The sequence below is a fragment of the Eptesicus fuscus genome, chromosome 10, assembly GCF_027574615.1.
Source record: "Eptesicus fuscus isolate TK198812 chromosome 10, DD_ASM_mEF_20220401, whole genome shotgun sequence".
NCBI classification, from domain to species: Eukaryota; Metazoa; Chordata; class Mammalia; order Chiroptera; family Vespertilionidae; genus Eptesicus; species Eptesicus fuscus.
Window position 1 is genome coordinate 93,617,091 of NC_072482.1, and position 25,734 is coordinate 93,642,824.

Below are 25,734 nucleotides of genomic sequence, written 5' to 3' on the forward strand. Positions count from 1 at the left end.
ATGTATCTAAAGGAAAATTGTTTAAACAGAAATGACCTCACAACATGCATTCTCCTTTATCATCTTCTGTAAATCTAAGAGTGTCTCGTGTGCTCGCTTCGGCAGCACATGTACTAACATTGGGATGACACAGAGAAGGTTAGCATGGTCCCTGTGCAAGGGTGACACGCTAGTCGGTGAAGCGTTCCATAATTAAAAAAGAAAAGTATCTGGTGATGATTTTTTCAGGTTGGTAAATACTTTTTACATCCTTAAAGAATTGATATGTTCAGTATCACCTTAGAGCAATGATTTTCCACCTTTTTCATCTCATGCACATAAACGAATTACTAAAACCTGAGGCATACCAAAAAACATGTTATATTTTTTGCCAAGCTGACAAAAATAAAAAATAGCTGTAATTTTGATTCATGCACACCAAGTGGCTACTGTTGTGTTGGCTGTTGTCCGTTTTTAACTTGGCGATCTTGGGAAAGAGGTCAGTGCCCTGACGGAAGGTCAGGTGCCGCGTGTTTTAAACATCCTCGAGGCTCAGCGGGGAAATGGCTGCGCAGGTGGTCGGTGGTCCATGCGGGTTGTTTCTGGGACTCACTGTTGGGAGGAGGAACACCTGCCATTAGCAGCCCCTCTTTTGTTTGACAGGTTCCATGGTACTGCCCACGGTGGAATTTTTCTAACTATATTCAAGAAATGAGGATTTTATTCACTTTAGAATAGTCTTACTTGACAATCACAAGGAGTTGAGGGAAGAAGGAAGCAGAGTAAAATAGAAATGGCACATTTCTAAGTAGTTCTTTAAAAGCCTGAATCAAGCCTGTTTGTGAGACTGATTTGCTTAAAGGGCGGTGGTTCTGACGCAGACACAGTGCCTGTGGCTGCATTCGGTGTGAGGCTCCCTGACCACCGTGATGTGTCTCCTCCTGCCCCTGACGCGGGCATTCGGCGGCTGAGCCCAGGAGGCATTATTTTCCTTGTGTTTTTGCCCCACAGAGAACAGAAGTGCGACGCTGTTGGTAAATTCACCAAGGCCATGGACGACGGCGTGAAGGAGCTGCTGACCGTGGGGCAGGAGCACTGGAAGCGATGCACCGGACGTGAGTGCCCCCCGCCGCCGGGGCTCGCAGGGCAGTGAGGCTCGCTCTGCGGCCCGTGTCACCCTGGGCCACACCCCTTGGGCAGGAGTGCGTTTGGTGACCTGAGCCATGTCCTTCCCATAGCCCTTCGGTGAACCTCACTTCTCAACCCACGTCAACAACAGACAGTCGGCTCTCACAAAGCCAGTTCACGAACTCTTAAAAAAACACCACATTTGCTTAAATATTTCAGTTACTTGGGGTTTTGTAATCTATGAAAAATTTGTCCTTTCTGCATGTTTAGAGAATGGTTGTAGCTCATTATTTTAATTTTCACTCTTTCTCCATTGGCAAGGTGTTGATTTGACTAACACCCTAGTTTTTAGGAGAAACCAATGTGATTGGTGGGAAACATAAGACAGGTCAGGCTAGGAGCACCGCTGAGGGGCCAGTGGCACCGCCAGGAGTGCTTCCTGCCTGCTGCTGCCATGCCCTCCAGGACGTCCTGTCCCCTCACTTCCCTTGGTTTGCAGACCGTCAACCTGCCGGGCCACGTTCTCTGTGTTCCCAGAAGCTTGAGCTCCGGTGTTGGTAGCCCGGCCTGGACACAGGTGTCCACTGCGATCCCTGCCACAGCCTCCGCCTTCCTCCCCGAGGTTCGGGCTCCAGAGGCCGGGCCCGCCAAGGCAGTGTAGCGTCCACACAGGTGGTCCGACGGCCTCAGAGGATGAGTCTTCTCCCCTCACATCCATTCTGCCCTTACTGCCAGTACAGCCTTCGGAGTCCCGCAGAGAAATCCCGGGTTTCTGAGCTGCAGTTGGGGCTCACCCTTGTTAACTTCGTGAGAATGAGGTCCTGCTAGTCTGTCACTAAAACCTACAAGAATCCTGGTCATCCCCAGTTATTTTTTAAAAATAAAAATGGCTTGGCTTTGAAGTATAAAAGTAATACATGCCCACTTTAACATTATATCAATACTTTGGTACTCAGCATAGGAAGGAGGTTAAATTACATGTTTTTGTAAAGATTTTTTAAAGGTGGAATTTTTCTTCTAAATAATGGGAAAGAATCAATTTGAAGTCCAGTAACTATTTTAATGAACAAGACACTGAATGTGGAGTGACTTGAGGGTGAAATATTAAAATAACAAAGCAAGTGAGTAGCAATTCTGAGGTCTGTGACCCAGACTTGAAAGTGAAGCCTTACATCAGGGATGGGCAAACTCGGACCTGCAGGCAGTCTGGCCATCCCCCCACTTTTGTAATAACGTGCTACAGTAACAAGCCGTCCCCATTTACTTACGTGTAGTCGTGGCCTCCTGCATGTTACAGTGCGCAGGGGAGGGAGGAGTCGCAGCGGAAGCCTGTGGCCCCACACTGCCTCGAGTACTCACTGTCCGGCCACCGAGTGGGCCCCTACCATCCACACAGTTTATACCAACGGATAGAAAACTCAAATCCCTCCTGCCTGGTCCTGGGGAGTCCCTCTGCCTTTTTCTCCACACCTCGTTGCTTTGAGTTTTATTTAGTTTTGCAAATAATTATTCATACATACATAGCAGAGTGGGGAAAGCCATGTAATTGGAATCAGAAGTGCCACATCCACAGGTTCATTAGCCATGTGACCCTGAGCACGTCACTTCACTGATCTGACCCTTCCCTTCCCACCCCATGAAGTGGAGAGGTGTCTGCATCGGGCGGAGGGGTCGTTGTGATGGAGCGGGTGGCCTGTGTGATAGATAGCACTGTGCACGCTAGAATCGTCTTCTAACAGCTGCCCGTCCACGCAGATGTCATTCAGTAAATGAGAATGGTTGTTAATAACAGCATGCACCATTCATTAAACAAGTGATTACTTATAAATTGAAAGAATTTGATTGAAAAAAACCAATAAATTTTAAAACCCCAATCATTTTATTATAGCATATAAACTATTTTGAATCACTTCAAGTTTCTACTATTATAAAAGTAATCACTTTTAGAAAATAGTTGAGCCCCACTTCAGTCTGCGGGGTGGACTAGTTGACAATTGATTTCTTTTTCTCTTTCAGCACTACCCAAGGAATATCAGAAGATAGGAAAGGCCCTGCAGAGCTTAGCAACAGTGTTCAGTTCCAGTGCTTACCAAGGTAGGGCTTTACTCACTTACCCAGTGAGCGTTAGTGTGCTACCCAGACGGCCGGCCGTGCAGGCTCCTGCAGACAAGCAGGAGCGCTGCAGTAAGCACCGTGGCATCGACTCCGATTGGCTGGGTGCTCCTCTCAGGCCTTGTGCCACCGCACCGTGTGACTTTGGAGAAGAATGGAGGGTTGTTAATTGTATTTTCTTGCCAGCTTCTTTGCCAGAAAGCTGCACACTGACTGATAATTCACATCAGGGACAATTGCCTTCACTGTAAAACGCTATTGTCCTTATTTTTTAAAGAGTCCTTATCTTCTAAGTAACATTTATGGGTGAAATGTTATGTGGCCAGTGGAAGGGAGGTGGGAGTGGATGGTATAGGTGAAAAAATATTGCCCATGAACTGTTCATTGGGAGGCTTAGGTGATGGGTAAATGTAGGGATTCATTCCAGTTTTAAAAAGTCTGAAATTTTCTGTCATAAAATTTTTAAATAAAATGAATGAAAAGACATAACTTACAACCACTGGTAACTGTGATGACTTTCAGGTGAAACAGATCTCAATGATGCAATAACAGAAGCAGGAAAGACTTACGAAGAAATTGCCAGTCTCGTGGCAGAGCAGGTATTAACATAACCACACAATTCCATGTAATGTTTTATGCCATCTAATCTACATACTTAATTTAAAGTAAGTTTTAAGACAAATGCTCCAATGGTTATCCTCTACTTTTCTACTCCTATTTATCTTTTTAAATTGTATTTGGTAATAGTGCTTCTTAGATTTAGCTAACGTGATGGATAAAGTTGTCATCAAGAAATCTAAAAGAGCCCTAACCGGGTTGGCTCAGTGGATAGAGTGTCGGCCTGCAGACTAAAGGGTCCCAGGTTCGAATCTGGTCAAGGGCATGTACCTTGGTTGCGGGCACATCCCCAGTAGGAGGTGTGCAGGAGGCAGCTGATCGATGTTTCTCTCTCATCGATGTTTCTAACTCTCTATCCCTCTCCCTTCCTCTCTGTAAAAAATCAATAAAATATATTTAAAAATTAAAAAAAAAATTAAAAGAAATCTAAAAGAATACCTTCCAGGGTCAAGGGCTTGGATCTGTCATTAGCCACCAGGGATCAGTATGTACAGGAAGGAGCACTGCTCAAGTCCCCTTTGGACTCTTACTTGCCTCAGTTTCCCCATCGGGAAAGTGGCGACGGAGGCACCAACCTTGGGAGGAGCTCACTTACATGGAGCTCAGGACTCCACCGCTAATAAGGCGAAGGCTCCTGCTCCAGTCCCAGCACGAGCCGTCCTCGGTACAGAACAGGGTGTGGGCCGGAGTCTAGTCGCCCGTCTACCTCTCGCAGATAACGGAAATAAGTTCCTCCAAGGACATAGTCATCTAAGTTTCAAATCCCTGAATTAAAAATTGTTTTTTTCAGATAGCTTTTCAAAATGTGTATGTACACATGTGCCTGTGGACACACACTCATGTCATTAATTACTCTCTGCTACTTGGAAAAAAGATTAATTTTTAGAACTGTGCATGACATAGCTATTAAAAATTGTAATTCAGAAAAATAGAAAATGTTAAAGTTGCCACTTACAATGATTACTAGACTTTCTAATAATATTTTTACATTTTCTGCTAAAATTTAGACATTAAACTATAACATCTTATTTCCTTGTGTGTAAACATATAGTCCTAACATTCTTTTCCTCATGGTGTTGTATTTTGGGCCACCTCAAACCAACTAAAATATTACCTGATGTGTTATAATTTTCTTTACAACCTGTGGTAGAGGGTGTAGGACTCTGGGGATTTTCTTGTAGGAAAACTAAGCTGAATGCTTAACACTCAATAACTTAGTGAGTTCCTGGAGGATTTGGCTAATATAGTCCTCAGCTAGGCGTTTTCTTTTCCTTGATTGTCTGGATTCCTCTGCCAGTAACGACCAACTTGTGTCTTGTTACAGCCAAAGAAAGACCTCCATTTCCTGATGGAATGTAATCATGAATATAAAGGGTTCCTTGGCTGCTTCCCTGACATTATCGGCGCTCACAAGGTAACTGGATTGTGGAAGTTTACAGCAGACAGTGGGGGTGAATCGGGAGCTGCAGGCACGGGCCCCACCTCCTACGAGGCGGGAAGCTTTCGGGGACCCTGGAAGTCCTTGGGGTGTTTAACTAGCAAGGTCCCATCACATGTTTGGATATAAGAGTAGTTGTTGTTTCTTTTGTTATTAAAAACAACATTATTTTGAAGGAACTAAACATACGAAAAGTATATCTTCATGCATGTAGTTAGGTATCATGATGTTTGAAATCCAAGACAGTAATAGGAATGATCCTCTCTCACCAGTCAGACCTTGTCAGCTGCTTGGGCAAGTCCGCAAAGACCCTGCCCTGGCGCATGAAATAACCACGAGTCTTCTAGTTAAAATTCACAGGGTCAGTGTTGGCATTACATGTTTATACATAGTATAAAAAGGAAACTATATAGTGCCCGTCAAAAAGGTATTGTTAAACTAAATTTAAAAATTGACTTAGGGTATACTCAAATTTTGTTTCTGGTTAATTTTTGTCTCTGTTTCAAAATCTGTGTTACCTCAGACTTTGGGCATCTTACAACCATGGGACTCCAGGACACGGTGCTGTGCGGGGTTTGTTAGGGAACTACGAAGGCCTGGTCGGAGCCGATTTTAGCATTTGGCTTTACTAGTGTAATTAAAGTGTGAAGAGATCGCATACGTAAATAAGAAGTTTTGTGCAACTTTGATAACTTAATAGAAATCTCAGAACATTTTCTTGATCCATTCATCTGTTGATGGACACTTAGGTTGTTTCTGTGTCTTGGCTATTTTAAATCGTGCCGCAGTGACCTGGGAGTGTTCTGTCTCTTTGAGATAGTGATTTTGTTTCCTTCAAATATGTAACAGAAGCAGAATTGCTGGGAGAGTAGATCTTAAATATTCTCGTCATAAGGAAAAATATTTGTAATTCTGTAAGGGAGATGGATGTTGACTAGACTTACTGTGGTGATCACTTCACAGTAGACACCTGTAACAGGTCATTGTGTTGCACACCTTAAGTTAGTGCAGTGCTCCATGTCATTACATTCCAGTAAAACTGAAGAAAAGTCAAGTTAAAATCTCAGTTACATAACTCAGATCAGTTAGCTGTTGGAGGGTAGTATTCCACCGAGTGAGAGTTCTAGGCACGGGGCCGGATTTGTCCGCGAGCGTGGAGGTTTTCTCTCCAGGCGGCTCTCAGTAATGAGCGCTGTGAGGTGTGCAGCAGCTTCTTCGGCTACTTCCACCTAAATATTAATTTAAAATGGACTCGGTGCGTCTTTCGGAAATCGCAGCAAAGCTCGGGCCTCCAGCCTGCTCGCTTGAGCACCAGCCCGGCGTCCTCGCCCTGAGCGCAGGGAGCGCTGTGCGTGCACACCGAGCCCGTCCTCCCCGAGCGCCACGAGGACGCTGCGTCCTGCTGGGAACTGCGCTGACCCGGCGGCGCCCACAGATGCCCCAGAAACGGAGTGCTGCCGGGCTTCCTGCTGCTCGCAGCATAAACTAAGGCACAGCTCAGTGACACTTTCCAGGAGCAGCTACCTTTGCTTGCAGGTGACTTAAAGGAGTCGTGAGTGGGTGCTTTCCTATGTCACCTTGTAGGGACCTTGTCCGGTTCAACAGCAAGTCATTGTAAAAGCGGTGGTTGCTTGGTTATATTTTAAACTGAGGACTGATCCTTTCAGCTTTGTTTTACTGATGCCATTTCACTTCCATGTTTCACAGGCAGCAATAGAAAAAGTGAAAGAAAGTGATAAACTGGTTGCAACGAGCAAAATCACCCCACAGGACAAACAGAACATGGTGAAGCGCGTCGGCACCATGTCCTACGCGTTACAAGGTGAGGCGTCTGGGTAGCAGGTGGGCCTGGTTTCCCAGAGAGCTGCTGTTTTCCTCCTGGAGAGAAACCCAGATGGGAACCGCAGGGAAGTAAGAGCCGGTTTGGAACTTCCTCATAAGCCACTTGTTCGCGGGACCCCAGTGTTGATGAAAACTGACGTTTACCTGGCATGGCTATGAGTGACGGTTTGATTAAACTTGCACATTTTTATTATTTCTTAGGGGCATTGAAGGTGCTTTTTCCAGCCTTAATATCAGCACCTTCCTAATGCTCTGTCCAATTCCAAGTTCAGCCGTTAGCAGCCTGTAGCCTCCGTGGCTGAGGACCGTGGTGTGAAAGGCATTTGGAGGTAGTAGTTAGGCACAGTGTGACTCTAGTGAAAGGAAGAGTTCATTGATTTTTACGTAGTTGAGTGTTCTCCTAGGAGCAGGGAACGGGTTTGTCCTGTTTTGCTGGACAGATAGAATATTCATGGGAAAGGAGAAGACGGATGCTCTAGCACGAACAGAAGCGTACAAAGGCAGAACGATGCCTTTGGCCTTTGGGAATAAAACGTATTTGTAGGTTATTGGGGAGTAAGCGTTGGTGGTTGTGGAGGGCCTTGAAGGCCAGGCAGAAGAGTCTAGACTTGAGGTGGGCATTAAAAAGCCTTTAAAAGGGTTTGAGAGAAAAAATGCTCAAGGGAGAAGGGCTTGCTAGTTGCGTGGGGTACATGGGAGGGGCAGCGTCGGCTCGACAGCCCAGCCGAAGACCACTGCTTGTGCGTGAGGTTTGGAGGACGCGAGGAAGATGTGCTGGGGCGGAGAACAGCGCTGCAGGCCCTCCAAGGAGCACTCGGGGCGAGAGGAGGTGTAGGAGGGATTTCCAGCACTAGGACAGCCAGAGCCGAGATGGGAAAGCGGATTGCAGATGTGGGTGCTGAAGGGTTTGCAATAGGGAACTTGGTATTGAACTTGTCTTTGAGCTTATCCAGATAGACAAATGAAGAGCTTCAGATAATGTGGAACTCAGGACAGTTAGCTTTTTGTAGGAGTTGATGCCAGCAGTTGGCTTTCTAGGCCGGGAGTGGAAGGGAAAAGGCAAGCAGCAGCTGTGGTGAGGAAGGCCTCGGCGGCTGTGGTGGGAGGGGTGGCGCCGAGAGACACATTGTGATGAGGGATTCCTCTGTGAGTGGGTACGTCAGCAAAGATGAAGAGGGGGGCGCAGAGCCTCTCGCTAATGAGAGGTGGCTTTCTGACAGCCCGGTGCTCAGGCAGTGACGCCCCATTAAGGATCAGGTGCAGAGGGCCCACCGGGTGCCTGGCTAGGTCCCCGTAAACACACCTGAACTTCGGAACTGCAGTCATCTGCAGAGAAGATACAAATCAACAAAAGTCCTCCCTTTACTCGAACGTGTTTGCCGTTCACTGTTCAGTGGTTTTCTAGTCTCTTTATAAAGTGAGTTGTCAAGAGCCAGCACTGCGCTGAGCCAAGCAGGGTGAACCTGGCTGGCGAGGAGCCGCAGCGGAGCAGAGAAGCCAGGGTCGTTGTGGAGTGGGGGGAACTGACTGGTGTGCTGGTTTTGGTTGTAGCGGAGATGAATCACTTCCATAGTAACCGGATCTATGACTACAACAGCGTCATCCGCCTGTACCTGGAGCAGCAGGTACAGTTCTATGAAACGGTGAGTCACCCTCCCGCCCCACCGTCTGTGCAGAGGGGAGGGTTCCTGGTCACTCACTCTGACCGTATCGAGTTAATCTGCTTGTATTTTTTAATCCTAAGATTAAACGCAAAGAGGCTAAATATTTCCTGGGGTTTATCTTAATCTTTTAATTACCTCTGCCTTTCCGTTTTTAGTAACACTGGGTTAACAGAAAGGTTCTCTTTTGGAGAAGGGGGATCGGGTGCCAGTGGTGAGGCCCGAGAAGACCCTATTGTGTGGCTCCTTCCCTCCCTCACTGCCCCTCTGCGCAGGGAACACTGCTGAATGGATGAGGTCACCCTGCCGCCCAGCGGGCTCAGCCGGGAGGAGCCTGGCACCGCTCGGGGCACCACAGGCGGCCTCTGTTTGTGACAGGTCTCACAGTGCTCCAAGGGACTGCAGAGAGGAAATTAAAAAGAGAGAGCGAGGCCTCAACTACTTCATTCAGAAATCAATGAGAACGCAAAGTTTCGTACTTTAGAACTGTCTGTGTGCTGGCCGCCATGTTCCGACTAAGTCCTCCACCGTTCCACGGTATCATGTCATGGTTGTCCAGGGCTTTAGTAGGCAGGCCCCAAACTCAATCCGTGCATGTGTCGTCTTTGGACTGGACACCGCCGAGAAGTCTGTCCCCGCCACGGTTCCGGAAAGGAGCTGGGTTGATGTGCCTGTCGCATGCTGTGCCTGTGCGTTGGAGCAGCTGCTTTTGGAGACAAGTGCACAGAAGGATTCCGAAGCACTGCTCTCCCCTCATGCGCTCCTGTGCCCTGTTCCGTGCACTTTATCATCGGTGCCATTGGATGGTGGCCTTGCACCCTGTGTTAGAAGAGCAGGCACTTGTGTTCTGTGTGAGAGAGTAATTGAAGGGCAAATCTTGAAATTCTGATGTTAATTTGCTAAATAATTCTCAAGCCCAAGTGAGGTTTAATTATTAATGCCATTGTAATTCAGAATAGGAAACTACGTGTTGCCCTCGCCGGTTTTGTTCAGTGGATAGAGCGTCGGCCTGTGGACTGAAGGGTCCCAGGTTCGATTCCTGGTCAGGGCACATGCCCAGGTTTGCGGGCTCGATCCCCATTGGGGGGCATGCAGGAGGAAGCCAATCAATGATTCTCTCTCATCATTGATGTCTCTCTCTCCCTCTTCCTCTCTGAAACCAATTACATACACACACACACACACATACACATGTATATATATACATGTATATATATAAAAGAAACTGTGCCTTTGTTAGGTCTAACATAGTTATTATTAAAACTAGAAGCCCGGTGCATGAAATTCGTGCACGGAGGGGGGTTGTCCCTCAGCCCAGCCTGTACCCTCTCCAATCTGGGTCCCCTGGAGGGATGTCCGACTGCCCGTTTAATATCCCTCTCACAATCCAGGACTGCTGGCTCCCAACTGCTTGCCTGCCTGCCTTCCTGATTGCCCCTAACCACTTCTGCCTGCCAGCCTGATCACCCCCTAACCACTCCGCTGCCAGCCTGGTTGATGCTTAACTGCTCCCCTGCCAGCCTGTTTACCCCCAACTTCCCTCCTCTGCCGGCCTGGTCACCCCTAACTGCCCTCTCCTGCAGGGTTGATCACCTCCAACTGCCCTCCCTTGCAGGCCTGGTCCCTCTCAACTGCCCTCCCTTGCAGGCCGGGTGCCTCCCAACTGCCCTCTCCTGCTGGCCATCTTGTGGTGGCCATCCTGTGTCCACATGGGGGCAGGATCTTTGACCACATGGGGGCAGCTATATTGTGTGTTGGAGTGATGGTCAATCTGCATATTACTCTTTTATTAGATAGGATGTGCATATTCACGAAGCAAACATTTCTTCAGTTTATACACTAAGCACTTACTGCAAACGCTCAGGGTCCAAGGATGACTGAGACCTCTGTCTTCTGGAGCGTGTGTCCTTGGGGGAGACATAGGCACGCCATCCCTGAGGGACAGCAGTGGCTTTATGTTAAAGGTGACACTGTCTACCCTGTGGTAGCAGAGGGGTGTGAGCACGGGCCAAGCCCTCTGCTGGGTCTTAGGAGCTCATAGGTGGAGGGATCCTCGTGCCTCCCTGGAGGGAAAGGGGATGGAGGCAGGGGGGCCTCGGAGGAGCGGCACTTCCCTGGGAGCGTCTGGTCCGGGTCTGAGAAGGTCTCTCCCACAGCAGCTGGGAGAGCCTAGGTGCATAGACCCGAGTTTGGAACTGTTACAGTGTTTGCTGAGAAGAGCTGGAAGTAATAGGTCGCTGTGACGTTGTGTGGAGGTGCTATCTCAGATCTCTTTTCCCACCAGATTGCAGAAAAGCTGAGGCAGGCCCTCGGCCGCTTCCCGGTGATGTAGACGGAGCGGAGCAGGAAGAAACTCCCAAGTGCTCCTCTGACCTGGGGCAATGCAGTCTGATCCCCCTCATCCAATCAGCACCGAGAGAAACAGTGCAAAAACTACACCTACTTTCTACCTACGGCATCAGTTATATGTCTTCTTTTCTTCATTTCCACAGCCATTATTTAAACCGCTGGAAATTGTCTCTATTTTTGGAAAGTATTTAAAATTACCAGAATTTTGAATGGAAAATTAGAGGTTTCCCCACTTATATTTTACATAAATTTGTAATTTTTAAGCCCACAATCGTCCAGTTCTTACCCAAGGCCAGATGGTTACTAATTGCTTTCTTAAAAATATGGAATATGCCAGAATAAAAAAAAATATGTTTGTATATATTTTTATAATTCTTTTCAATGCCTTGGAACTCCTGTCTGTTTAGGAAGATCCACATGCCTTTCACTGACACATTTATGACTCAAGTGCTTGCGTTTTCAGGAAAGGAGGCAGAGGGGCTGTGGGGGCTGCGACAGGCTGTCCCTGCAGCGATGCCGCCCCACCATCAGGAGGGTTTGGAGGGCGTCATCATGAGGAGGGCATTCTCTCCTGCACGTCCTTCCTCAGCAGGGCCAGCCCTACGCGGGAAAGAACACGTGGGGCCCGTTGGGGACGTTCCCCATGCTGACCCCTGCGCTGACCCCTGTGCTGACCCCTGTGCTGACCCTGTGCTCAGGAAGGAGCGAGCGCTCCTCCTGGTCGGGGGCGAGACACACGCCATCCTCAGGCTTCTTGCCTGTGTTTAGTCCTCAGCCGCCCAGTCAGACCCAATGAGAAGTGAGAGCAGGACTGGCCACTTGATTTGGGAGCAGACAGTGGGCCAGTTGGTATTACCGGACAGAGGAGAACAGTTACCTGGCCGCCCCCTCCCCCCAAATGGAAAAGCTTAGCGGCTGCGAAGGGTGGCAGCCGGAACAACGTGCGCTGATCCCCGGAGGTTTCCGGTCACTGGTGCTTCGGTGCCGGCCTAAGCCAAGCAGAGCCGCAGACCACCCCTGCGGGTCTGAGCGCGCAGCACACGGTCTTCCTGCGGACGCGTCCCCGTCTGCGCTCTTGCCTTACTTACTCCGTGACCTCCACGGCTTTCGCTCTGCCCCGACCGCGCTGTTACAGAAAATGGAACGTTGGGCCGCATGAATGAAATGAAACCAAAAAATAAGTAGAAGAGGAAATCAGATGGACATGAATGAGAACTTCTTGTTCTTTAGTGTCACGGGTTTTTGTTAATGTTTTATAAGTAATTTCCCTTGATTTTTCTTTTATAAAATCTCATAGAACAGTGTTTATGATATAGCCATTTAATATATGTACAAATTGTAAAGAATATGTATAAATGTTTTACACAAATGTAAGAGCATGTAGCAAACATATAAATAAATTGTTTAAAAAACCTGTACAGTAAATTCTCAAACCATTTTTCAAAACACTTTCTGGTGTTAGTGTGTGATTTTTAAAAATTGCTTCTGTGGCCATCTGCTGAAACAGCGCCCTTGGTGCCCCCGGGGCGGGCGGGGGAGGAAGGAGTGGTAGCCAGGGGCATTTGGGCCGCTTCTTCACGGAACCTCGGGCAGCCTACGGGCCCCGCTGGGCAATCACAGATACCCCACTTCCATCCCGTCCACCCCGCCGCTGCTCCAGGCCCCTCTCCTGGCAGGCGATAAAAGGTGAGCTGAAGAGCAGATGTGACCCAGGCAAACGCGACACCCTCCTTTTACTACGGACCCTCGTTGATCTCAAACTGACCAGCAGCAGAGATGGACTCCCTCGGCAGCAGGCGAGTGAGGTGAGGCTGGACGCGGAGGCCTGGACGAGGTCGCCTGGCGGGGGCAGGGCTCCAGGGGGCCCACTCCCCTCCTGGGGGAGGACAGCTGGGTGTGCGTGGTCAGCGGCTCCCTCTGGCTGCAGACCAGAGGACGGGCCTGCGCCCTGCTGAGGGTGCCTGTCCCAAGGCCCTGCCCCGGGCCTGTGTCGGGATGTCTGCTCCTTGGCTGGTGGCTGCCCAGCCTCAGTCCTGTTGGTTTCTGGGGGTTGAGTCCCTGTGCTCACATGGTTTCCTCTCATGAGTGCGTGGAACCATGTTCAGCCAAAGTGTTCCTAGGCGACTCCCCCGCAGATCTGAACTGACTGTCCGTGTGTCTCTCTCGCTCCCATCTAATCTCTCTTTCCTTCTCTCCTGTGCGCTGCCCTGCAAATCCTACCCGCCATGCTCACCCTGAACGCTGATCTCTGTCTCTGTCTCCTGGACGTGGCGAGACCACGAGCCTCTATTTGGTTTCCCCGCCCTGTACTGAGCCTGGAACCTGCATGAAGCAGTAATTGGGGGCCTTTGGGGGGCTGACCTATTTCCATTCTCCCAGGATTAAAGTCCTGCCCTCCTGCGAGTGTCTGAAACCATATTTCATTGTTCTATCTTCTTCAAGGGGAGCAAGCTGGCCTGTTGCTCCCCTCATGGCCGGGAGTGGAAAGCCTATCTATTTGCTAAATCTAATGGGGTGGTTTTCCCATTCAGAGAGACCAGCTTAGCACACATTCCTCAAACTTCACTTTAATTTCCAAGCGTGTTCCCGTGGTCACTGAGCAGACATTACCACTTTTACCATCATGTGCTTCTCATTGCCCCTGGGCCCACCGATGGACCATGCTTCCCCGTCTCAGTAAAAACAGGCATCATCATGCGACCTGCTTTAGCCAAAGAAAGTAGTTGGGAGCAAAGCATGCACTTCTACAGTGACAGCGGAGTAAGAGGTGACGTAAAGAGGCTCAGCTACCCAGCCCCTGTGGCTCAGTGGTTGAGCATCTTACCTATGAGCCCAGAGGTCACAGTTCGATTCAGGGCACATGCCTGGGTTTGGGGCTCAGTCCCCAGTAGGGGGTGTGCGAGAGGCAGCCAATTGATGATTCTCTCTCACCACTGATGTTTCTATCTCTCCCTCTCTCTTCCTCTCTGAAGTCAATCCTATATAATAAAAGGGTAATATGCAAATTGACCCTCATGGCTGAATGATGCACTATGATGTGCACTGGCCACCAGGGGGCAGATGCTCAATGCAGAAGCTGCCCCTGGTGTTCAGTGCGCTCCCACAGGGGGAGCTCTGCTCAGCCACAAGCCGGGCTGGTGGCTGCGAGCACAGCAATCCGCCTCCTCAGCAGCGCTATGGCTGTCTGACTGACAGCTTAGGCCCGCTCCCCACTGGGCCTAAGCCGTCAGTTGTACATCCCCTGAGGGCTCCCGGGCTGCAAGGGAGTGCAGGTCGGGCTGAGGGACCCCCCTCCAGTGCACGAATTTTCGTGCACTGGGCCTCTAGTTAAAAAATAAGTTAAACTGTATGTAGTGAACTCGGTTGGGTAGTGGTAATTCTCGTGCATTACTGCACCTGTGTAAATTGGTTAAAATAAACTTAAACCAAAAAAAAGAGGCTCAGCTGAGAACATTGAGCCAACACCCAGGAGAGAGGGGCCTGGAGAGCTGCTGGCGCCACAGCCAACTTCCCGAGAAGAGAGACTCCTGCCACGTGGAGCTCGGCCTGAGCCGCAGCGGCCTGTCCCCGGGGCTGTGGTCCCCCCGTTGCTGAGCCAGAGTGTGCGTTCACCGGGCCCAAACCGGTGGGTCTGAGCACACGCTGCCTCCGTGAAGCAGGAGCATTGGGCAATGTGCCCTTTGGAAAACTGTCAACCCACAGAGGAAGCGAAACAAAACAAATATCTACCAAGGCGAGCCGCTCTTGTGAGCGTGAGTTCTGTGGACGTGTTTAATCCCTTCCAGATGGGCCAAGCCATCGCAGTCAGGAGGGCCCGCTCTCCCCTCGCCGCACACCCACGCAGAAGGGAAAGCCGTGAGCACAAGTGGGGTGCTCCATGACGGCCCACCCCGTGAGGGGGGCATCCGTGCTTCACCCCTCCTTTGGCAGCTGTTAGCTGTGCGTGTCCTCCTGCCCTGGGACATGTGTTTGCCGTTAAGATCGAATTCCCAGCCCCTCCTCAGGGGGATCCTGTCCTCAGCTGCTTCTAACTCGCCTCTAAAATAGGAATTCCTGGCCAGGGTCCATGCAGTACTGGCGTGTGTGTGTCAGTGAGTCACATGCGACTTCAGGCAAATGATTCATGTGTGCATTTTACAATTTCTCTGGGGAAAAGGTATCTTCCACCCGACTCTTAAAGGTATGGGTGACTCAGTGGAGGGTCACTCTAAGGATGTCTATTTCCTCACCCACCCAGACTGTCATCTCTCATTCCATCAGCCGCATCCTGTTCTTTTTCTTGTCATTGCTTCTCTTTCTTTTGAGCATCTGACCACAGGGATGTCCTGAAGAGGGCGGGGGGGGGGGGGGGTTAATTTCACAAGTGGGTGCGAAGTCGGTCTCCAGTCCTCAGAGGTCCCAGCTGATGGCCCAGGTCCGCTGTCTGGACAAGACCCAGAGCTTTAATCTGTGTGGTCATTGCCACCAGCACCTGGGGTTCTCCGTGCTCAGAACAGCTGCGGTAAGGACAGGCCCAAGAGCTACGCTCTCCCTCTGCCCAAAGGAGGGAGGGAGGGGGTGGGGGGGGGGCTGGGCCTTGAGGAGAAAGGAATGTCCTTCTTCTAAAAGGTGTTTCCCTTCAGAGCTGACGGCCCTGTGGCTCCGTGGGAGTCTGGCGTGGGTGAGGGAGGTTCTGGAAAGGGGGCGAGCGATAGAATGGAGAGAGGGTAGAGTAAGTTGTGTGCACCCTCACCACTTCCTGAAGGGTCTTGGCACTGAGAGGCGGGGGAGGCTTATTTCGCTAATTATGAGCCAGCCTTCCGGAGGTAGAGAGAGAAATCTGGCGGCGAAGTCAACGTGATTGTCCACATAAACGTGTGCGGGCGCCGGGGTCTGCGGGGCGTGCTCGGCAGGAAGGAATTCAGCTTGGAAGCTGCTCTGTCACGGGAACTGCTGGCTCGAGGCGGCTTGTCACGGGTTTTTAATGCATAAAACCCTTTCACTTACAATACCCTTAAAAACACAAGAACGGGTATTTTATAGCCCCAGCCGTCCGCACTGAGACAGACAGACAGACTCCTGCGGGGCTGGAGGAAGCCGAGGGAGGGCTCAGAGCCATGGCCACAGCAGCCCCTTTATCTTTGTTGTGCTCACTAACCCAGGCAGATGGCTTTTTAGTTATTGTCGTGACGTCCCACGTGGATTTAGTTCAGGTTTGAGGTTAAAACAGTCACACAGCTTGAGATGGGCAAGAAGGCTGATATTTTTGCAGCTGCCTCTCAGTCCGCCTTTCTTCCAGGCTCCCTGTGGACCGGGAGGGGCGAGGGGCCTGGGGACCCGGGCCAAGAGGCACGTGTGAGGGTCGCTGGGTCGCCAGGCTCTGAGCTTGCTGAGCACACAGTGCGTGCGGTGCTGCAGCCGGAGCTGCCAGGCCATGGGGGTGGTGGAGGGGGTGATGGAGGGGGTGGTGGAGGGGGTGATGGAGCGGGTGGTAGAGGGAGTGATGGGGGCTCAGGCGCAGTTCTGAGAGGTCACAGCCCCGCGGGCTCTGCTGCTTCAGGTGCGTCGTGAGAAAGTAAAGTGAGCCTGTCCGTGCCCAGTGACATCAACCTGAGGCCTTAAGTCCAGACGCGTGCGCGTGTAGCTAGATCAGTGCCTCCTATTCCTTTTTCACCAAAGTAATAACTTAATAAAATGAACTTCTAAACAGCGGTCCTGTGAAGGCTGCCACCCCGTCCCCTGTGACGGCCAGGAGAGCCGCAGCTTCCCGGAGCCGGCCAAGGACAGCCCCTGCCTGTGCGGCCTCCGCCCGGCGGCGGTGATGGCCCGGAGGCTCAGCTGTCCCTGAATGAGTGACGCTGGAGAGCAGAAGGGAACTCGCCTGGGATAGGGGAGGAACAAAGTCCTTGGGGAGGGAGGATGGACAGGGTCCCAGCACGTGGGGAGGGGAGCAGACGCCCGGAGACCGGGTGATGGGAGAAGAGGGCCCCCCTCCTCAGGGAAGGGGGGCCAGGCAGACTGCGGGGTGGGTGCGTGCCGGAGGAGCAGGGCTGGAATACCTGTCTCAGAGAGAAGAGCGGACTCCACACTGTCCGGGAGTCACGGGCAGGTAAGCTCGAGGTTCAACGTCACGGGCTTCTTAGCCCCCGGCTGTGGCCCTGAAAGTCCTTTTTCCGCTGAAAAAATCAGGACTTCTTGGGGAAATGATTCATTTCAGGCTGAGGAGCAGAGCATGTGCAAGACGAGCCTGCTGCCGCCGTACCGGCAGGCAAGGAGCCGGGCAGACCACTGGGGTCGCGTCGCGTGGGAACACGGAGCATCGGCAAGGCCCATGGTCGGCAAACTGCGGCTCGCGAGCCACATGCGGCTCTTTGGCCCCTTGAGTGCGGCTCTTCCACAAAATACCACGGCCTGGGCGCGTCTATGTTGAAGAAGTGGCGTTAGAAGTTGAAGTTGAAAAAATTTGGCTCTCCAAAGAAATGTCCATCGTTGTGCTGTTGATATTTGGCTCTGGTGACTAACGAGTTTGCCGACCACTGGGCCAGGCGAAAGCCGCCCTGGACGGGGACACAGCAGGTGTGCTGCCACTGGAATCGGCGCTCACAGGGCGAGTCAAACACTAGCTGACTGGTCACCGTGGGAGGGTGTCGGTGAACAGTTCACGGAGTCCGAAACAGCCCCTTGTTTGAACACGAGCAAATGAAGGAAAAGAACCCTACCCCGCAGGTTTTGTTTGTTGCTCTTAGTAGGTGGGGTTTTCGTTAACAGAGTTTGAGCTCCCAGGGAAGGAGGAGGGACGGAACAGGTGGAGCTGTGGGCAGCACGGATGATCAGGGGCTGCTACAGGGCGAGGGGGACGGCCGAGGCGCACACACCTCAGGGACACGCTCAGCAAATCCCGTGGCCGAGGCGTGCTGGCCGCAACCTGGTTTTCCACCAAGCAGATGGCCGGGGGGACAGAAACGGAGGGAAGCCGTCTGTGAAGAGGGGTTGACTGTGTGTGGGAAGCACCTTATGACAGTTATGAGACCATCGGAAATGGGAGCACTCACTGAATATCTGACGATATTAAATAATTATTTTGATGCTATTCAATCATGTATAATGGCGCTGGTGTGCGGGGCTCCGCAGTCGCCTGACTCAGCTTCTGGGTCATCCTGGCCCGGCCCAGGCCTCAGTGGGCCGGCGCGGTTAGGGCTGGAGTCTGCAGGTGAGCCAAACGCTCACTGCCGCCTCTGCCCTGGAGTGTGTGTGTGTGTGTGTGTGTGTGTGTGTGTGTGAATGTGGGGGGGCTATGGTTAACAGAGTGGGGGCAGGTTGGCCAGTGGGAGGGGAAGGGCCCTCCTCCTGCACCTCAGGTGCGCCTGCTCCTTACTTCCCGAGCTTTCGGCCCTTAACTCCCCTGACCCCCCCTCTCCAACCCCCCTCACCCACCCTGTAAGGGCGTGGGGGGGGGGCAGGTCCTGGGAGGTGCGGAAAGCAGGCGGGGAAGTCAAGGTCGCATACTGGCAGGTCTAGAGACAGACTCAGTCTCTCCAAGACGGCACACCGTGACCTCCATGGGAAGCGGGTACCCGGCAGCTTGTCCCACAGGGTCCGCTCAGCGCGCCCCTCCCCTCGGCCTGGCCGCTTTACCGCAGGGCGCCGGAGGCAGAGCGGGCTGCGGGGACGCCCCAGGGTCGCGCCCAAGCGGCCGAGAGAGGGAGGCGCGGGCCGGGGCTCCAGCCGCAGCGGCCGGGCTGCCCATAAAAGGCCCGGGAACCATGTCCGCTCCTCCGGCCGCTCGGCGCCAGGAATGTGCGGAATCTCCCTCCGGCCGCCCCCGCGGGGCCTCCCCTCCCCGGGGCCGATCGCCCCATCGCCCATCCAGCCGGGGGCCGGGGCCGACGCCGGGCCTCCCCTCCCCGGGGCCGATCGCCCCATCCAGCCGGGGGCCGGGGCCGACGCCGGGCCTCCCGGTGGGGGGAGCGCTGCGCCCGGCCGAGCGGGGCCGGAGGCGGAGGCGGCCGCGCCCCTCACCTGCCCGGGCGGCCGGCGGGCGGGGACGGGGCGGGGACGGGGCGGCGGGCGGAGCCTGCGGGGCGGGAGCTCCGCGCCAGTGAAACTCCCGCAAGTGGCGGCGCGGCGCGTGGCGGGCCCCGGGCGGGCGGCGGCGGCGCCATGGCCCTGAGCAAGGGGCTGCGGCTGCTCGGGCGGCCGGAGGCGGGGGGCAGCGTCCTGCTGGAGGCGCGCGGCCGCGGGGACGGCCTGCTCTTCGAAGCCGGCACGGTGGCCACGCTCGGTGAGTGCCCGCGGGGCCGGGGCCGGGGCCGGGCGCGCCCCTCTCCCGCCCGCGTGGGGCGCCCGGCACCCGGGGCGCTGCCCTGCGGAGACTTGGAGACCCGGCGCCTCCAACCCCGGTGACCCGCCCGGAGGCAGCGGGTTTGAATGGAGGGACGGGGACGGGGACGCCGGACAGTGCAGGCCGGGCCGTGCGCGGCGCCCTCCGCCCCTCCTCTGCGCGCCGGACTCGGTGCGGCTCCTGAGGATCCGCGGGGCCGTGTGCCCGGCGCTCGCTCTGGGGCGCTCGCTGGTGAGACCCTTTGGCCTGTGTTCCAGCTTCACTCCCGGGGGCCAAACCCCCGTAACAGACGGAGCAGCCCCGGGGCCACCTCTGTGAGTCCCCGGGCGCAGTGGGGTGGGCTCCGACCCCTGGGCCCTCTGAATGAGTCCCCTGTCCCTCCTTGACCCGCTCCGCTCCTGGAGGCGCACCCCAAGGCTTCCCCCAGGGCACCAGGCCCCCTCCTGCCGGGTCTTCCTCTGGCCCCAGGTAAATACCTGGCGGAGAGGCGTCAGGGCTGCAAAGCCCAGAACTCGGAGGCACCCACTGCCTGCGCCGCCTTTCCTGGTGGTTCAGAGTCAGAGCCGAGCCGGTGTGTTTCATAGAGGGCTCCAGGAAGTCCTTAGCCTGGCATTGTGCCAAGGACTTTAGAGACCATCTCGTCTCTGAACAAAAGAGCTGTGATTCTCCCCCTGTTACAGATGGGTAAACTGAGGCCTGAAGAGGCTAAGAAGCTTGCTTGCCCGAGTGACACGTCTGTCTGTACCTGACTCCTGGGTGGCTCTTCCGGAATCACGGGCCCCTGGTCCCTTGCTTTGTGGGAGGCCTAGGGAGCACCAAAGAGGGAGAACAGGTAGGCCTGTTCGACGTTGAACTTGAAAGCTGGAGACTAGGCTCCCAGCTGGTGTCCAGCTGTTCCACCTTCCCTGGTTCGTGGCCCAGCAGGATGGCCACTGGTCCCTCAGGTGGCTGGTGGCCGGTGCACTCGCTGCCATGACACTTTATAAAAGTTTCTGGTCTTTTCTCCACGTTTGTGGGCGTCGGTGCTTCCGTTAGGATCCACGCCTTGGAAGCACTGTCTCTTCTAGTCCCGCCTCCCCACCTCCCCCTCCTCAGCATCTAGTTATGGGCTTGTTTTCTGAAATGGTGTCTCCAGTTTTGTCAGAACCAAACATGTGCAGCGAATCGTGGATCAAACTATTACCAGGTTACTCCAATTTGTGCTCGGTCCTGAAAAGTCCAAGTTTGGTCATTGGCTAAGGTCTTGTGAGAAAACCACAGAAACTTCCATTCCATTTTAGATGTCCACTTCATACCGCATTTATCAGAGCCGAGAGGTTAATGTCATGGTACATCTGTTGCTTCGTCAGAGAGATTAAAACGTCCTGTGGTCGAATGACTCCACTAAGCTAGAGTCAGACACATTTGAGTTCCTTTGAAGCCCCTCGGGGAAAATAGACTTTATTTTTTCAAAAGTGAAGATTTAAAAATGATGAATGAAAGTGATGTGTGCCGAAACCGGTTTGGCTCAGTGGATAGAGCGTCGCCCTGCGGACTGAAAGGTCCCAGGTTCTATTCCGGTCAAGGGCATGTACCTTGGTTGCGGGCACATCCCCGGTGGGAGGTGTGCAGGAGGCAGCTGGTTGATGTTTCTCTCTCATTGATGTTTCTAGCTCTCTATCCCTCTCCCTTCCTCTCTGTAAAAAATCAATAAAATATATTTTTTTAAAAAGAAGATCAAACAAAAAAAAGAAGAAGAAAGTAATGTGCATACTTCCCATGTGGAAATTAAATTGGGTCTAACATACGTGTACAGGGTGTCCCCCCAAAATGTATATACACTGTAACAGCCGGTAGCTCGATTTTGAAAATGAAATGCATTTTAATAAACACTGCCTTTATAATTAATTATCCAAAGTGTGTGTCTACGCTTTGGGGGGACACCGTGTGCATTACGTTGGTGAGTACAGTACAGTGGGTTCTAGAACCAAGAGTGGAATGAAGGGAATGGCACGCCCCCGACTCAGGTGCCGCCCACATTTGTCCCTTAACCTGGCATTCGTGTTTCCGCAGACCTTGGGCTGAATACTTAATTTTTAAAGTCTGTTTTTCTTAAATTAAGTAGAACTGTTTTTAAAAAAGCAGCATGGTGTCCGGCTGGTGTGGCTCAGGGGTTGAGCGTCAACCGATGAACCAGGAGGTCACGGTTCGATGCCCGGTCAGGGCACGTGCCCGGGTTGTGGGCTCGATCCCCCAGTAGGAGGTGTGCAGGAGGCAGCTGGCCAGTGATTCTCTCTCATCATTGATGTTTCTCTCTCTCTCCCCTCTCCCTTCCTCTCTAAAGTCAATAAAAACATATTTAAAGTTTTTTAAAAAAAATAAATAAGTGCAGTGTGGCATTTGGAGGTATCGCTGGTCCTGAGCACTGAGAGCCTCCGTTGCTCAAAAGTTGTCGTCTCAGGTCCTAAACATGCCCCGAGCAGCCGGAATGGCTCTGAACCAGAAACGTCTACCTGTGTTCCACAGGCCTGGCTTGTTGGCTCTCCTTTCCCTGACAAGGGGAAGAATGCCTTCATTTGTTTCCCAGAAGGCTGCGGTGTCTGCTTGTGTGCGGGGCAGCACACCGGGCAGCCGGCGGCGCTGGCGGCGGGACCCTGACCACCGCCCTTCCCATGAGGTCCAGGGCTCGGGCAGCTTCCTTTGTCACTCCAGCTGTGGTTCCCTGTGACGGGTCTGCCCCGAGGGCCTGCGAGGCCAGGGGGGCTTGAGTGGGGGGCTTATTCCTATGTGGGTAGTGCTTCTCCCTGGCCACGGGGTGGCCCTGGCTCAGCTCTGGCCGATGACGCTGCTGCTGCTGCTTTCATGGGGAGCAGCAGGCGGGCTGGGAGGCGGGGGAACCAGTAAGCACAGCTCTTCTAAGCACACCGAACCCCAAAAGGACCCTAACTTGGAAGGCCTCTCCGTGGAAGGGGCTCACGGCTGCTCCGTCTTTTCAGGCAGAGCTTGGAGACAGCGGCTGCTCGAATTGGGCTGTGAGTTTAGGAAAAACTAATAATGACCCTTGGATGGTGGGTCGCTGGGCCCAGTCCTTCTGCTCCAACATGACCGCGGGGGGCTGGCCGGCCGCAGGGGCTGCCGAAGGAACGCCCCAGTTCCTGCTTCTACAGGAATTCCCTGGAGACTCTGTCTGCAGTGTGGGTCCCTGGGAACGGGAATTCCAGGGGCAGAAAAGCCCAACGTCTCGGCTCCCCTTTCCAAGGTGTTTGTCACGTTTCCTTGGTGGCCTGGTTGGTGAAAGGGACTTCTCAGACGCAGCGGAAGCCGTAGCGTGGAGAACTCCCCGTGGCCCACAGAATTAGGGCACAGACGGTTTCTTGTTGGCCCGTGGGACAGAACGTACTTGCTGTCCTTGTCTCTGTCTCTAGACTCGGTGTGGACCAGGCGAAGGGAAATGTGCCCACTGTTCACGGATTCCGTCCACCTCAGGGCCAGCCCCAAGGCTCCAAAGTCCAGGGTTCTCCAAACAGCCCCCGGAGGGCGAGAGGGCGGCCCCCAGCGCCCCTGCGTTTGCCCCTGCGTTTGCGCCAGCCCAGCCCCACCCCGGCTTGCTGCGGAGAGGCGGAGGGGTGGAGGGTGGGAAGGGGGCTTGGGAGACTTCATTCATCAGTGAGTGTTGCCCTAAATCACCTTGAGCTTCTGGGGGAGAAGTTTCTATGTGAACATGGCCGGTTCTCCCGGCTGCTGTGCCGTGGAGAGCGTCCCGCTGTGTTTACCGGGGAGGTGGCCCCGGGGCCAGGCGGGCTTCCTCGGAGCTGTCGCCTCGCTCCCTTCCCCGGCTCTGGGGCCGGGTTTATTTGGTCAGTGCCTGGAAGTTGGACCTGCCAAAGGGCACCTGAGGAGAGGACCACGCGAGTGGCCGTTCCCTCGTGTCTCGGTAAAGAGAAGCGCAGGCGGGCTGCGGGCTCCGGCCGGGACAGCTCAGCCACCGCCGCCCGGCTCCAGGCCCTTCCTGGTTGTAGGCTCGTTCACCGTAATGTTTACAGAAATGCCAGCCGGGTTCGTGTGGCTTCTGCCTGTGGTTTTGGTAACTCACTGGGAGGAACGTGATTCCATATCTCACCGGGCTCCTTGTTGGTGCTTTCACCTTTCGTTGTGAAAATTGAAAAATATGCACGGAAGTGGAAGGAAAAACTAATTTTGTGTGCCTGCCACTCCGCCTTGATAATTATCAGTGTATTTCGAATCTGTGTCACCCAGGCCTGTCCTTTTTATGAACAGTGAGTCTTCTAAAATTCAGTTGGTTCAACGCCAAGCGAGAATTTGGCTTGGCTCCCCCACCCCAGCTTGCATTCGTGCGCGTCAGTTCAGATGGACTGGACAGGTCTCCGTCTGACCAACAGCGGAAGTGGTGCGGATCGATCCTGAGATTTTGGCCAGGACACATTTTTAAAAGCAAAGTGGTCACGTGAGAAGAGTAAACTACCGCCTAGAAGACTGCAGTCCTGGGAGGACCTCGCTGGGCTGGAGGCGCCGTGTGCTGCTAGGCCGCGGGGGAGGGTCCCACCCTGCACTCTCACCGCGGGAGGAGTGGGCTGAGGGCCGTGCCCACCGTGTTTGTGCGCCCCCATCTGGACCACACTGCAGGTTCGCAGGACCCTGGAGCCTCCTGACACGGTGCCCCCTGCTGCAGGCTGCTCAGGTCTCTGCCCAGGGCCCCGGCAGACTGTGCAGTGGGGCCGTCCACGCCGGGCCCCGGGGAGGGGGTGTGGCGAGGGTCCCGGGTCTGGGAGGAACCGGGGTGTCCTCAGGAGTGTGCACAAGGCCCCTAGCAGGGTGGTATGCAGCCGGACAGCGGAGATCGGTGGAGATGCTGGGGGGCGCTGGGACGCTCCCCCACCGGCCGCACTCTGGACCCCGCCCTCCCGTTCTTCATGGGGTATCTCCTCAAACTAAGAGGATGGAACGTATTTTGTTTAATAGTTTGTTAGCTTGATTTCAGACTTAAAAATAGTTTGGCCTGTGGGGTACAGGGCTCCATTGTGAAGACGGTCAGGCAGGTACGTGTGGGACTGGTGTCATCTGCAGGCCTCCTCGACTTGGGGGAGAGGTTCTGGGTGCGTGTGCTGGGCGCCCTGTTTGCTTGTCCGGGGGGCTGGGTGGGGGCTCTGCCAAGTGGGTGGACTTAGCGTGCTTTGCACCTGAGGTGGCCCTGGGCCCCCGTGTGGGCCTGTGCTGGGCCGGCACCTTAGCAAAGCGCCCCAGCTGGAAGGTGGTGCCTTTGGCCGGTCTGGGGGGGCGGGGGGGGCGGGGGGGGGCAGCAGGCAGTGCTGCTGGCGTGGGAAGCTGGCGGGTTGCCATTTGCTTGTAGACGGCTTCCCGGTTCAGAAAGACTCGGGGTGGGAGGAGCCACTCTGAGCACAGTCGCAGGGCAGCTCCTCCCGTGGCCCAGTTCGTGGCAGCAGCTCCAAAATACAAATTTGAGACTTAAATTTCAGGCAGTTTCCTGAGGATGTGGGACTCTCCCAGAGAGGACTCAGTACTGTCGTGGGAGCTGGTACCTGGTTCTAGTCTGGCCTCTGTGCCACTTCTGGCCGCCTCCTTCCCCAAGGCTGGGCCTGCCCGAGCCGGAGCCGCCCTCCCCCCGGGGCTCCCGGAACCGGGCCGCCTGAGGCCAAGCCCAAGCTCGGCTCTGACTCCTCCTGTGTGTTATCAGGGAGGCCCTGCACTGCCTGGGGTCGGGGCCTCCTGCTGCTGGACAAACCGGGTGATAAGAAATGCAGAGGGACTTTCCCTGTCTTTTACTGGTAAAGCAGCGTGAGGTCTCCCTGTGGGACTGAGGAGTGGGTGGGGAGGGTGGGGTGTTCGCACAGGACTGATGGTCCAGCCGCCTGCCAAGGTCCAGAGTTAAGGTGAGCATCCCTGTGGGACGCTGCCTTTCTTTCTTTTTAAAAAAAATAATTTTATTGATTCAGAGAGAGGAAGGGAGGAGAGAGAGACGGAAACATCAATGATGAGATAGAATCCGTGATCGGCTGCCTCCTGCACACCCTCCACTGGGGATCGAGCCTGCAACCCAGGCCTGTGACCTGACCCGGAATAGAACTGTGACCTCCCGGTTTATAGGTCGATGCTCAACCACTGAGCCGCGCCGGCTGGGCAGTGCTGCCTTTCTGTTGTCACTTGCGTTGACTTATTCCTGATCGGTGCCAGTGATCTCTGCTAAGAAGAGGCAGACCGCGTCCCTCCTCAGCCTGACCCACACGGAGTGAGACCACCAAGCCCTCTCCGCCTGTTTGTGCCCCGCCTCT

At 53.8% G+C, this 25,734-nt stretch overlaps 2 protein-coding genes and 1 non-coding gene across 5 annotated transcripts in view; all 3 read left to right on the forward strand.

The window, feature by feature from the left end:
• Positions 1-12,552, forward strand: part of SNX9 (sorting nexin 9) — a 63,148-nt gene extending 50,596 nt beyond the window's left edge. Inside the window, exons 12-18 of the mRNA XM_054722166.1 lie at positions 991-1,094; positions 3,124-3,201; positions 3,742-3,818; positions 5,162-5,251; positions 6,983-7,097; positions 8,669-8,760; positions 11,063-12,552. Of these exons, the coding sequence (XP_054578141.1) occupies positions 991-1,094; positions 3,124-3,201; positions 3,742-3,818; positions 5,162-5,251; positions 6,983-7,097; positions 8,669-8,760; positions 11,063-11,110 (604 nt within the window). The 3' untranslated portion in view covers positions 11,111-12,552. The remainder of the gene's footprint in view (positions 1-990; positions 1,095-3,123; positions 3,202-3,741; positions 3,819-5,161; positions 5,252-6,982; positions 7,098-8,668; positions 8,761-11,062) is intronic.
• LOC114227454 (U6 spliceosomal RNA) lies at positions 90-196 on the forward strand. The gene has a single exon (XR_003613499.2). It is a non-coding gene; the product is annotated as a U6 spliceosomal RNA (small nuclear RNA).
• Positions 12,553-19,227: 6,675 nt separating the features above from the next.
• Positions 19,228-25,734, forward strand: part of SYNJ2 (synaptojanin 2) — a 75,458-nt gene continuing 68,951 nt past the window's right edge. For all 3 annotated transcript variants that reach the window (XM_054722447.1, XM_054722449.1, XM_054722448.1), the window contains exon 1: positions 19,228-19,387. In XM_054722447.1, the coding sequence (XP_054578422.1) occupies positions 19,267-19,387 (121 nt within the window). In that variant the 5' untranslated portion in view covers positions 19,228-19,266. The remainder of the gene's footprint in view (positions 19,388-25,734) is intronic.